General features: G+C 37.0%; 1 protein-coding gene across 4 annotated transcripts in view; it reads right to left on the bottom strand.

Annotated features, from left to right (window-relative positions):
- Imp (IGF-II mRNA-binding protein) overlaps positions 1-14,990 on the bottom strand; it is a 95,551-nt gene that overhangs the window by 60,521 nt on the left and 20,040 nt on the right. For all 4 annotated transcript variants that reach the window (XM_018450852.1, XM_018450853.1, XM_018450855.1 and 1 more), the window contains exon 2: positions 11,034-11,097. In XM_018450852.1, the coding sequence (XP_018306354.1) occupies positions 11,034-11,097 (64 nt within the window). The remainder of the gene's footprint in view (positions 1-11,033; positions 11,098-14,990) is intronic.

Raw genomic sequence — 14,990 nt, 5'->3', positions numbered from 1 at the left:
CGATTTTATAGACGTTAAAGTGCGCGTTTTTCGATCTTTAATTTCTTAATGCTACTAATAAAGACCAAACTGGACAATTCTTAATACATATATGAATGAGAAATATCTGAGGAATTAATGATTTTTCCATTCATTTGTGACTAATCATCAGTATTCGCAAAATGATATAATAACACTAGTTCGCAAAAAATTGTTTTAACAATTTTAATTATTTTTAATGTATTATCATCTGTCGAATACAAATCCGTTTTTCAAATTTAGCTATCACGTCACAATTTAAAAAAAAATAGCGTTAGAAAGCAAAAAATAACAATTTTGAGAGCTTTTATGACACCGGCAGCAATTGTTTTTCGAAATTCTTTTTTATTTTAAAAGTATAGCAAATTGAAAATAGCTATATAGTATTTTGTCAATTTCATATCATTTTTTTATTTAGTATGATCCGAAGTACAGTATAGATAATAAAAATATAAATACAGTATTACGTGTATATATATATATATATATATATATAAAACCATTTAATTTCCACATAATGCAGCATTAAGAAGAAATAAAATGCCTTTTTTATGTACTACATGGAAAAAGAGCTATTTTCAAATTGTTATATCATAAAAGCCCAAAAATATAAATCGCAGGCAAGTGTAATTTGCAAATTTAATTGTTCATTGATTAAATTAGTTTAGAAATAAAATAATTGTAATTTTAATCTTAATTAAAAATTTCTTATGACTAGGAATACTAAAAATATATAAAGCAGTACAGATTTGAGGAGTCTAAGAACATTTAAAGTGAATTCTTGAAATATTTTTTTGGTGAATTCTGTACTTAAACGTATAATAAACTTGCAAGCGTCAAAAGAGGTGTATTTGATCTCTGTAATAATATCAAACCAAATCACAAACGAAATCGTCCTGCGCTGCAATGATCCCGAACTTAAAGAGAGTGTTTCTCGTGAGCAGCTGGATTTGAGAAATCGCGGATCGCTTTTTAGACGATTTTACGATCGTGTTAAGGCGAAATGAACGGAGTCCGTAAAAGTACTCAACCGGCTACAAAGGGCAGCATAAATCCGGGGAATAAAGAAGAAGGAGGAGAGAGACGCGTGACGATTATTGCACGTCAGCGTACCTTCATTTCGGAATAATTAACAACGGGGCCCTTTTACACCTGCGGATCGCGCGTACCACGCGTATCCATGAAATCCGGCGTCCACCCGTGACCGGACACGAGGCTCGATCCGGGATCTCGATAAGAGATCGATAAGCGGGGTAACCGCCTCCGCTTCTTCTCGGCGGGACAAGACGAGAGAGAAAAAAACGGCCGACGTCACGACGAAGCATTATGCAACGCAGCGAATCTGTAATTAAGATTTTTCACCGTTATCTAAAGTTCTACCTTCTCCTTCTTCCCGGAGCGCACGCTCGCGCTGTTATTAATTATTAATGAAGGGGATACGCGTGGTCATCATCGCATTTCCAAACAAAAGGGATTTATCGCATAAGACGGCCATCGAACTGAGGCACGTGTGCAGCTTTTTACTTATTAAACTTGAGAAAGATGTAAAAGATTGAAAAAAAATATGTAAAATATATTTGACTGTATTAAATATTATAAAACTTTCTGATAATGATTTATGAATAATATTTGTATTACATAAAATATTATCAGAATATTTTAATTTAAATATTTGATAATATATAAAATTTTTGTGTAATTCAATTTAATAAAATCATGAAATTTTGCTTTTATGCAATTTTAATTCGCTGAAATTATTAAATTAAATTTTGTGGCAAACTGACCAAATTCTTTTTATAAAGATTTGCACAAAGTTTCGCGGTGCACATCGTTTACATTTTAATCCGCCTAATAATGGAAAATCGCAACCTCGTCTGCGCCAAGTTCGTTAGGCGAAAGAATCATTAAACGATGAGACCTCGCTTCACGCCTACCTGTGATCTCGATAACAATAATCGCATTTTCGCCGATCGCGTATTACTTAAGAGCGCAAATTGCGTTGTACCCTGAAGCATCCAATCGATAATTCAGATCGAAACTGCCAGTATTACATACATAAAGTTTAAAGGTGTTTCCACGTCGGGTGCATACATCTTATCTTATATTTTATGATTTCATGGAAAGAACGGTTTTGCTTTTGAAATATCTATGAAATATCTATAATAAAAAATTTGGCTTCATATAGATTTGAAAATAATTTTGTTAGATCATCAAAATAATTGTTGGACAATTAAAATAATTATGTAGAAGGTTCAAGCCCATATGACCATAATATTACAAAAAGTTTGATATTCTAGTAATCAATTTGAACGTCTTTACATGTAATTAGTTTGATAGTCAAATAGAATTTTCCATAAATACATATTTTTTTCTATTTTTCTTATTTTTTTTATTTTTCTAATTTTTCAAATCTGTAGCAAATTTTTAGATAAATACTTCAGTCAAAGTTTCCGTTAAATAAGAATTAAGATCCGACTGTGTAAATGTACAACATACATATGTTTGAGAGCGCCAATAAGCGGTCAAAGTTAGATGTTAGGAACATAATATATATTCTTAATTAAAAAAAATTTTTAATTATGATTATTAATTATGATTTTAATTATGATTATTCTTTACTGAATTAATTTAGGGGGGATTATTTTCATATATAGGAATGTCCGAATGTTTCGGCTAATCATATTTATATTATTAGCGTCTCAGATCGATTGTGGTTAATGCCCGAATGTTTCGGCGCACAGTCACATCTGAGATAATTAAAAATTAAAAACAATTAAAAATATATATTATATTCATAACATCTAACTTTGACTGCTTATGGGCGCTCTCAAACGTATGTATTTTCTTTCCGTGTATTATCTCGAGTATGACGAAGTTTGTATGTTTTTGAAAAAAAATTTTCATTAAAATTAGATGACGTAGTCAGTATTTAGATGTTGCTCTTAATTATGTAGAAGTGAACGTTAATAAAATTAAATAAATAAAATTTCACAATTAAAAGTTTATATTTTAACAATTTAAAATATTAACGTTTGTCGGATATATTTGTTATTCAACACAATAACATTTGACATAAAAGTGACATTTATTCATAGTTGTGAAAAATGTATATGCAAACGCGACACTCAATTTATAATAATGAAAGTAAAATGTACATTTTACTTTCATTATTATAAATTGAGTGTCGCGTTTGCATATGTATTTTTCACGAGTCGTCAATTTGAATTACGATTCTGATTAATTACGTGCATAATAGGCGATTGGTTAAGCGTCGCGGACGATGCCTTGCTTATGAAAGCGCAACGAGATAAGCGCGTGCTAACGGCGTGCGTGTGGACGCAGCTGCACGTACGGGCCCTCGCATATCGAGAGAGCTCCTCCTCTCATCCGGACGTCGTCCCTCGAGGCTCGTAGAAAGATATACCTTGAACAAACACGTCGGAAGAAGAGATCCTACCGGGCGGGACCGTGCGTATCGTTTTACTTTCGCTTTATCGTGACAAGACGCCGCCATTGCTCCTTGCGTGAATTTGAGAAGGAAGGCAAGCTGAAGAGAGAGAGAGAAGAAAAAATGATCTTCTTTTATGAAAGAAGGAAGATAAATCTATAAAGTGAAACTTTCGATGGTGTAACATTGTTGCTTCTAAACCGTGATTTCCATCTCTTCAGAAATATTATATTCGCTAAGAGATCGCGTCGGTTAATTTAAAATTATATATTATATTTATAAATAATACTGAGCCACTGTATTTCTTTTTTTTAGTTACATTAAAAATTAAATAGAAGATGTTTATAACATTTTGATTATTAATCAAAAATCTTTTTTCTTCTTTCTGATTACATAACATAATCGACAAACAAAAATATATGTACATCGATGAACACAATAAAGCACGTTATTAATAAAAATTTCTTTTTCCTTGCTTGCCGTACAATAGATGATATTAAAAAAAGGAACAATTTTGAGATGTATTTGTGATGTAAAGGCCTTAAAGATAAAAGCAGAGATAAATGAAGACGTATTGCTAAAATAATTAAAAACTGCACGAAGAAAAATAACGGGGAGCGGTGAAATTAGAAGCACCAAAGCAGTTGAGAAACTTGCACTTGGCAAAAAAAGAAAGATTGGTAATAGAGCCGGCTGTGTGCATCAGCGCAACAAGTGCATGCAGGATGCACTTTAGTCGCTCGGAGCCGGCCAGTGAGGAGTTGGGGTGGGTCGAAGAAAGGGGTGGAGAAGGACGAGAGAAGCGATGGAATTAAATGCATGGTGAAGGAGGGGATACAGCAGGCGAAGAGGGCACGAGATCGGCACGCGCCGAGTGCAACGATTCACGTGAGGAAGACTGAAGAGGGAGAAAGAAAGAGAGAAAGAGAGAGAGACAGAAAAGGGTGGAAGGATAAAAAGAACAAGAGAAACCGACCGAGATGCACCGTAAAGAGGGCGAGAGATGCGCCTCAGGACGACGTGCTGCCCCCCGTCTCTCTTTTTATTTCGCGAACGTGTTCGCAGTCGAATTTATGGCAGGAGGTGGAGAGTTCGCTTGCCGAATGACGTGCATTGCCTCGAGTGCCCGGGGTGCATCGTGCAAAGTGCATTTGGACTGTTTACCGGACTGCACCGACTGCAGGGGGGCCTGCTACCCCTTTTATCCCCCCCCCTCCCCCTTTTCCCCCCCCCCCCCTGGTGTATGTATACATATTGTGCAACCTGCGTCGACCTCATACGCCGCGAGGTGCAGCGGCCTTGTCATGTAAATGAGAAAAGTGCATTCGTACGCACGCGTGCGAAGTTATGCGGAAATGCAAGCGGCGTTCACATGCTTTTGGTCATGTTGACGACCGGTATATGCTCGAATGACTCTTTTAAAAGCGTTAGATGCAATGTTTCCTGGGGTCAACGAGTAGTGCACTTGTCGTCCGAGATGAAATGTCAACACACACGGAATTGATTAACATTAAATGAAGATATATCACAAAACATGTTATTGTGTAAACTAATGTTACTTTTTTATGTTATTTCGTTAATCAATCAGATCTGCCAAAACAATGACACAGCACCATCCTCAGAAATTTAAAAAATTATTTAGCCTAATTTTAAAACACATCACCGTTCAATATATTTGAAAGATATGACTAAGGGGGTGAAACACCCTTTAGAAGAAAATCGGTTTTTCTCTTTCGAAGCGAATATCGCCAGAACTGTAAGAGATAGAAAAAAATTTTCCACCTAAAAGTGCGTATGGGCACGTATAAAAAAATACGTGTCGCTTACTTTTTTCTGGAGAATAACATATTAAAAGCTCATTAAAATCGGAGGGGGACAGTTGCGTCCCTTTCCTTAGTAATATGGCATATGCAGCAGAAGAGAGAGGGGAGTGAAAAATATCTCACTTTTCTGAAATAACTTTGCAAATAAGAGTAATATACTCTGATAAGAATTCTGTTTTGTGTAATACTTAAGTAACTCTTACAGAATAGAAATAACTCTATCTTTTTGCTTGGTCTACAATTATTCCAAGCAAGGAAATTATTCAGACTTTTTTCATTCATATTGTATATAATTTTATCGTTGAAGATTAATTGAATAACCTATTTTTTTATAAAAGTTATTTAAAAAATGGAATAACAAAATTAATACAATTTTAATAAGCGAGGGAACTGTAAAGAAACAGAATAAGCCTGTCTCTCTCCGGTGTTGACTAATAATTTCGTTACATGTTTTCAAGCTGTCGACTCGTACGTAATTCCGACCGGCCCCTGTCTGGTGCGGTGAATGAGTATCGCACGCAAAGACAGAAATGATGCGTATTGCACGTGCACAGATGCACCGCAAAGTGAAACGTGCTTTCTCGCGGCCAATGCACGGAGGTGAGTCTTTGCGGTTACACTTTCGTCCGACATATGCGGCAAATGATACCTGCGAATGATTCCACGTGCCGAACTGGAGAATCGTAACGTGCGGTTGTCAACAATGTGTACGTGTCAACAGGCCGCAAATGCGTTCGGCGACATACGTTTCTGAGAACTTTCTTGAGTGAACACACAAATTTCGGGACTCTTTAAGGCTCGAAGAATAAGAGGAAAGGAAACGTGTGTTGCTGTTTTCAAATTATATCGCAAGCAGGTATATTAATCAAAAGAATCATCTTCTGAATAAATTAATATGTTCGATATACTAGTATAATGGAAGAAAATTTTGCTGACAGTAAAAATTCTTTAATTTTGTTACAACAATCCAAGCTCTCATCAATCGACTGGATACTATAATATTTTTGTAAATATGACATTTAAATCTAAAACTTTAACGTCACACAAAGTCAAAATCATGGAAAAAAGAATCATGGTGATATATAAAGTTCATAAATAATTTTAAAGCTCATAATAAACTTCGATAAAAAACATCTAAAGTATCCCTCAAATAAATATGACCACATTTTTATTAAGACTTATTTATCATCATAATATATAATTTTCTATTGTCATCTAATCGTTTCTCTAACTCATTATAAGTATTAAATCAAATTTTTTGAATGCAAGTAATTTGTTAACATTTTAAAAATCGTTTTTAGTTAAATTTATACGCAAAGAAATTAAAAGCAAACCAAAGGCTAGGTTTATACACGTTCTCGGGGTTAGGCATTTTCCGGTCGGTTCTCACACTCGCGGGGGCTACTTACGGGCGTAAAGGAGAGAAAGAGAGAGAGCGAGCATCGACAGCGGGGCAGAGGCAGTTAAAGTGGACGGAATTGGGAGCACGGTGGATCCCATGGAGGGCATTGTCGAAGGCTCGACCGAGGGTTGAGAGACAACCCGCGGGCTTAAACTAGTTTCCGCTCGTACCAGTTCGCCGCTTCCACGCTTCTTCCTCCTCTCTCCTTTTCACCCCCTCTAACCCTCCCTCCATCCCTCGTTCATCCACCTCGTCCTTTCTTTTTCCACCTCTCCGGTGTGCGCGAACGTCGCTTTACATTTGAAACATATCGGCTTATATGGAAATGAATGTTTAGCCATGCATCGGCTCCTAAACATCAAAAAACGGCGAGCGAGCTCGCCGCTGGAAGCCACGACCTATTGCAGAAGACAACTCGGAAGTGATACCCGTTTCCCTGTCTCCGTCCCTTTCTATAGAGTATATAATAAACTTCTACTCTTCTCTCGCCGGGCATCCGTTCGTCCATCCTTGAATAACGATCTCCCACGGCGTGTAGTAATAACGATCGCGAAAAGATCGTGCGAAGATCGTTGTGTTATCTGGGCTTTTCATATTAAAATTCGAGCAGTATTATAATAGCAATACTAGAATTTAATTTATACTCGTATATATATTTATGATTGTTACTTAAAAGGATCATTCAAACGGGTAAGCAAATAAAAAAGATAGAGTGCAATCGTATTTCGAGATAATTGAGTTTTCATCATGTTTATTTGTGTGAATCTCTAATTTCTTAATAATTTGAAACAAAAGGCTTTACGCTTTTCTTCTTGAATTATAAAAATGCTACTTTGAAAGTTTAATTAAGAAATTCTATATTAGAATCTAATATATCTCAAGGTAAATTTTTATCTTATTTAATTAACACATTTTCTAAAATCGTAATAAACTATTGTAATATGTATATATATATATATACATTTTTTCCATTTCCTTTAGATTAAAAAAAAATAAAAAAATAGGAAACAAACGTTTTTTGAAATTTATTAGTAAGTCAATGTGTATTTTTAATATATATATCAGGAAAGCTGTATCTCTACCACGTACGTTATCTGCTGTATTCGATAAAACAGACAAAATAATCATATGTTTATTAAAACGTTTTTTAATTAGTGTTATCTCTTTGGTCGAGAATTAATTTGGTTGAATGACAAATTCTCCGTTTATGCGGTGGCACGTTCCCGAGACATCGATAAGGCTGTTCTAAGCTACTTACTGGCGCAGAAAGAAAAAGAGAAGGTGGCGGTGGCCGATATCGGTGCGTAAGGGATGAAAGGATAGAATGAGAAACGGAAAGCGAGCGCACGAGTCCGGGGGATGGTGAAATAACAGATTGCAGTTGTGGCACGAGCGAGCGAGCGAACAGTCTGAGTTCTCTCGGCTCGTAGCTCGCGAGCAGAAGTGGCAGGTGCTACATTTTTTTTCGAATTGCTTGCCTCATCGTTGAGAAAGAGAACACTGCCTCCGCGGTGTTGTGTAGAGGCTCCCAAACAGGGCAAAAACGCGTCGCATTGAGTATTTAGATTGATTCTTTTGTTTATTGAAAAAAGTACGACCTAGATTTTTTTTGTGAACTATTTCTTGTACGGCCAAAAAATTTTGAAAATGTTTGAGAAATTGAGTATTACACATTAATTGGCTTGCGCAATACGATAAAAACGGACGAAGTATTGTAGCTTTCTCATTGCTTCAATATCTTTTTAATACTTAAAAGAGCAGAAATAAATTATGACAATATCGATTGTTATTATTATATATCACAATAATGAAGAGCTTTGTCTTTTAATATAGATTTATTAGAGGATATTTATTATGTTATTTACGTTAATAACAATGCATGATGTATTCGGTGATAAATAACGAGTTATATCTGATTATCACTGACTTGTCGAATAAGCAATCTATCGTGCGAGGTATGAAAATTCATAATTTATAGTAGACGAAAGTGCCGACCGCTTTATGATATCGAATTGATGATGGTATCATGGCTCTTGGCGCTTCGTTATCGTCAACATACGTTGAAACTGTGCTGCTATTTATAATGTAGATACGTACCATCGATCCGTGTACACGTGAGCATGTGAAGAGAATAGTGGACAGTGTAAATAGTATTCTGAGTATATTTCATGCACGATAACACAACACACAACGCTATCAACAGTTTAGAGCAATGCTACGGCACTAATGTAACTGTCCAAATAGTTAACTCAATAATTAATACCCGGTTCTATCAATGTAAGATTAACTTTAATCTCAGTTGAATTTATTCTTTATCTTTTTCTAATTTTAGAATTAGAAAAAGATAAACAGTAAGTTAAACCGAGATTAAAATTAATCTACATTGGTGGAAACGGGCACAAGTCCGATAAAATCTTTCTTGGATCATTTCTTTAGCAAGATTAATTTTCGCAAACCACTGCAGAGGATTGCGGACCAAACGCATGCTGACGGTACTAAACCGCATCTTCCATCTCTACTCAAAGTGATATTACTCACACATTTAATACGTATTCTGATACTCATTCTGATATGTCTCGATGATTTATGACAATCCGCAATAAACACGATTTAACGTCTTATCTACATCTAAGTTGACACGATAAGAATCGTAGATTTAAAGTAAAACGGATACGATGATTCGTACAATCTCTTACAGAAAGATTTTACTGGTCAAGGTTTAACTGGTTTAGCATGTGGCGTAACAAAAAATATTTTAATCGCGTGTGTTTAACATGAATATTTTCAAATTACATTTTAATAAAGAATACGATACTCTTTTACAGATTATATAAAAAACTGAAAATAAATTCCTAAACATTATACAATCGTGATAATGAATTTTTATACTTTCTTCAAGGTCATTTTTTTAATTACAGTCAACTGACACGAACTATTAAAAGAGTACATTTAAAAGAAAACAAGTGATATTAATCCAATCTTGCACCTTAACAAATGGGATAAATTCAACAAACGATTGTCCCCCCCTTTCCCGTTCTACTAATTAACTTCAACAAACTCCAGAAAAAGAGAATAAGTAGGATAATATTGCATATAGAGCAAACAGGATGAATCTAACAAACGGATGTCCTTTCTGTTTTTACTAATCAGCTCCAACAAGCTAAATAAAGAGAATCGGGTACATAAATCCCTCTATAAATTTCGGAACGCGCGAGTTCGGAAAGCAGGCGCGGAATGAGTTCCACTGTGACGATGCGATTTAATCCACGGCGATTTTTGCCCGAGCACGTTCGAGCACGAGTTCAAACTCTTGTACATGCGCGCACGCGCGCATTTACTCGCGTGCGGCCAATTACGCACCTTGTTACGCGCGGTATTACGCGCGGCCCGATCTCTCCTGCGATCGCTTGCGTGCAACCGGGTTAACGAACCTTTTGAAGTCCCGCACTCGCGAACGCAGTGTAGAACGAGAGAAAGAGAAAGAAGGAGAGATAAAGAGCGAGGATAAGAGAGAAATTAAATAAGTATGAAATATGTACGCGATTGGTCTGCGTATTAGTAAGAACGCCCGGTAGTCGCTAAAAATAATGGCTGAATAATTTTGATAAATTTCGATGTCGATCGTAGTTTTAATAAATAAAAAATCGCGATGAGATCACGGCCCGTGCCGCAAATTTACGGCGATCAGTTAAGGTTACAGTGCAGCGGCAACGCTTTTTGCAACGACTTTATTAATGTGACTGAGGGTCTGTAACGCGAACATGTGACACAAGATATATTTTACCAAGCGTTTCTAAAAGATGATACATTAAGCCGTGCGACACACGCAATCAAAATTTTTCATGATCACGTCACCGCACCGGTCAGCTATTCGTTACAAGGAACCTGACTCTTTTCAACAATCAAATAAAATATTTAAAAAATGAAATAATATTAATTCAGCAGTTTGAATTTTGAATTTCTATTACAATTAATCACAATCACTGCAAACGTAAGAATTTATTATACTAACTGTGACAATTCTATAACTGTCAAAATAATTGTGCGTACAATTGTTTATATATAAACTTTGAGAAAAAAATCAAATTTGAAAAAAATTGTTAATGTGGCTCAATTAGAATAAATCAATAAATAAAATTATTAAAATTTCTTCTTTTTTTTGGATAAATAGTTTCCATGTATAGAAATCGCGGAAATATCTTGAATTTAAATATTAACACTTAGTTTTTTAAATAAAAATTATATATTTAGAAAGATTGTCTTTCTCTCTTTCTCTTTCTCTCTCTCAAACTATCTAAAAGCCATGCTTTCATAATTTAATAACAAAATTTTCGTAACTTACCGTTTTTTTGCTGCGCTGGCTACAGACGGTTCTACAACGAGCGAGGATCCGAGATAGGTGTATCCTGCAACGAAAACGAAGGAGCTGGTTTTTAGGTGCGTCTTTAAAGAGGCGTACGAAATTCATGGACACGTAACATAACACAACGGTGCGGCCAGTAAATAGAGCGATTACCAATCTCGCGGTCCAGACCTTGTTATTGTAAAGGGTGTCCTTTCATCTATTCACATAGTAGAAGCTGACGAAAGTTAACGGTTATTTCATTGTTATGGCGTAAATAATCCGTAGTTGTCCAACAGCGAAAATTGATATTTATTACATACCCTTTACATTTTGGTGCAAATGATAATAACTTTTCCGAATTGATATTTTTGTCATAAATTTATTAAATTTGTTAATTTACAAATATTGATATTAAACGCACATTTACTTATATCAATTATATATAAACATATATTTTATTAATAACATTAATTATGTTATTATAAAAATTCAAAAGAATTGTATCGATATTGGACAAACTCTTACTGTTATTAGCATACAATTAGTTCTCAATTAAACTTTAGTCTTTCAACTGCTACTGTCGTAAATTTTGATAAAAATACAACTAGATATTTTCATTGCGATTTTCTCATGCGTCTCAAGTCGAACAGCAGAATTGGATCAATGGGTCAGTGTACAACCTGTTTGAGCCTCGACCTCTGACCCCGCGAACGAAACGAGGAGAGATGGGAGACTTTTCCCATGGAAAAACACACGCGGTCGGACACCACACCGGTTTCGCGCGGTCCGGGTCGCTTCCGGGTTCCGGTATGCACGTGTGCGGTAACGGCGCAAAAATCGCGGCCGGCATTAACCTAGCCGAAAGCTATATCACCACAGCTACACCTCACTCATATTCTAATCAGGATCAAAAGGTTATGTGAACTGCCGGACACATTTCGTAGCTCGCGAGAAAGAAGGAGAACGGAAAAGATAGTTAGAAAAGAGAGAGGAAAGAGAGGGCGGAGGGAGAGAAAGAGAGAGAGGGAGAGAGAGAGAGAGAGAGAGAGAGAAGAAAGATCATAGAGCAGCGTGTATATACGGCACACACAAGTATTTCCTTACGTTTCCTACGCGCCAGGTGTCGTTTACCGGTCAAGCCCATCTAATTTCCTATGACCGGTTCCTCGCCGCGCGAATCGCGAGAAGAATAGATTCGCGAATCATTCTCGCGCCGAACGGTCGCTCGACGTGCTCGTTAAGCAGATCCGTTGAGGTGCCTTCGATGTCAGCTCTTGTGATTGTGCCCATTTAAATTTTAATCGAACGAGAACGCCTGTCAGAATCGAACTACTACTTCGTTTACCACCCTCAGTACTCGTCGTCTCGTCAATCATGTATAACTATATTATTAATTATTATAGTATAAGACATCACTTAATTGCTATTAAAATCAAAATTTTTATCTATTAGCTAAATAATCAAGATTTTTATATATGTACACATAATTATGAATTGTCTCCTAATCAATTTCGCGAGACTTGTATCTATGAATAAAAATTATGCTCTTCCTTGAATTTAAATGTTTCGCATCTAAACAAAGTTCTTCGAGACTAGATTTTCTCGTGGTATAACGGCGTGGGTCAAGTGGTGAACTCGTTCGCTTAGATTCTATAGATGCTACGCTCAATACAATGAGAGTATGCATACGTCGTGGCTGGAGGAGCCGGCTTGAGATTGCGAATGAATTAGAAGTATACGAATATGAAACGAAATAAGGAGAATGCGCGAGCCAGCAGAAAAATGGCGTGCTCGCGTGTCTCTCTTCTTTACAGTCATTCGTTCGACAGTGGGAGAGAACGGGATAAAGAGCGGTAGATGAACGAGAGGAAAGGAGTAGCTATCTAAATGGCTACTTAGTATGTCTCGTGTCAGGTCTCTCCCCTCGCGAGCTCTGCCCCGTCAGTAATAATATTCGTAAGTGTACCTATATAGACGAGTGTGCTCGACCGCGTAGCCAACAGGTTTCATGCGAAAGCCAATTCGGTGGCGAGAGAATGAGAGAGGTACAAAGTTCGGGGTACGTCCTGACGAGGTTTTAATTCGATTCTTATGCCGCGTTAAATACGCCGCGCATTTTACGCCCGATTTCACGTGCCGTAAAGATGGGACGAGATTGCACCAGCGCGAGCGGGGTTAACTCTGCCATTACACTCACTAAAGTGGGGCTTGAGAAGTGCCTCAGTACAACAAAACACGATGGCACTGATGACAATGCACAGATATAATAAATATAAATATATATGTATAACACATAGCGCGGTAACAATGATACTAGACAGATGGATGCTAAAATGCTAAAATGAAGCAGGAAATTTCAGTACCATTCGGGAGGAAGAAGATAATGTGGTAATGTACTTGAATTGCATAATTAGTAGAGCGGCGTAATTAAAAGTTTTACGTTCACGTAATTGTCACATTTAACAAATATTGAAATACCTGTTAAAAATGGTGCACATTGTTAAATATAAATAGTTTTCAAATTGAATTTATAATATTGTATAGAGAATATCGGAGATTTTGTATAATATAAAACAGATCAAATAAAATATATAATAATCATTAATAAAGCTTTTTTTTTAGCGAAAGTCGTGTAAAGCTTCTTAACATTTTTTCAAATAAAGTTATGTAACTGATATTAACTTATTATTCAACTTAACTGCTTAGTAATAGTTACAGAACACTAATATTAAATTTTATACGTACTATACATGTATATGTAATACAGTCTACCTAATCCTAAAATTTTATAATTCTTAAGTGCAATAAATGTCTTCCATTTACCTCGTTCATTAACATGCTGCACAAAAATCTGTAATATAAAATATTATGCCTTGGTCTGTATATATATATATATATATAGGCATTTAAGCAAATTAAATTGAAGCATGTAATAAATACGAGTTTTCTTGAATGATAATAAAAATGATTATATGAGAGCGTCAGTTCTCTGAACTGGTTCGTAAATGCCTACGAACTTCCGGGAAAGCTCCGGCGCTTCGTTTCGGCTATGGGACACCCGTTATACGCTTAAAATATACCGGCATCTCGTATGGGGCGCGCTGCGAAGAAATGCAGAAACAGCAGTTGCTATGCTAGATGGTACTACTCCCTCCAAAACGTGTACACCCTCTTTCTCTCTCTTTCTCTCTTTTTTCCTTCTCTCTTTCCTCAACGCATGTGTTGTGTTAGAGTAGATGAAAGAGAGCGACAGAAAAGGGAGAGAAAGCGAGGAAAAGAGAGATGAAGAGAGCATCGACGCTGAAGAGGAGAGAAAGACAAAGTGAGAGAGTAAGAGAGGAACTAAGAAGAAACACTACACAGAAGGGGCGAATTACACGTGGTAGTAACGACGTGAAGAGGGCAGACGGGTATTCGGAGAAGGGCCATGAGGGGATGAAGGATGAGGGACGGAGGATTGTACGAAGAAAGAGAGAGAGGGAGAGAGAGGGGGGAGGGAGGGAGAGAGAGAAAGAGAGAGAAGGAGAAAGAGGGAGTGAAAACGAGATCGTGAAGGTAGCGAGCAGGCGCAGGGGATCATGGAGTACGAGACGACGAGTGAAAGAAGGAACGAGGAAGGGCCGAGAAGATGGGAGCGAGATGGAGCGCGGGGCTCTCGTTTCAGAGAGCTTCTAAACTCGCGTGGTCCGGGTCTGGAAGCGGGTTTCGTAGTCGAACCGAGCCGGTGTATGTATATGCGGTGAACGAAGTGAGAGCGCGGGCAGGAGAGTAGTAGGTTAGCAGGCGCTCTCTCCTGAGGGAGAGGGTGCTAGGTGGTGATCCTGACGTACGAGCAAGACGGCAAGTGCCTTTATAGTGGGTCAGCACTAGACCTGGGCACCCGGCCAGCAGCCTTCAAGGTCTCCTTAGTACGCGCTGTCTCTCCCTTCTACCCTACCTCATCCCTCTCTCTTT

This window comes from Mycetomoellerius zeteki, unplaced genomic scaffold, assembly GCF_001594055.1.
Source record: "Mycetomoellerius zeteki isolate Tzet28-1 unplaced genomic scaffold, Tzet1.0 scaffold3, whole genome shotgun sequence".
In the NCBI taxonomy this organism is placed as follows: Eukaryota; Metazoa; Arthropoda; class Insecta; order Hymenoptera; family Formicidae; genus Mycetomoellerius; species Mycetomoellerius zeteki.
The sequence above is the reverse complement of the archived record's forward strand: the minus strand, read 5'-3'. Positions and strand labels throughout refer to the sequence as shown.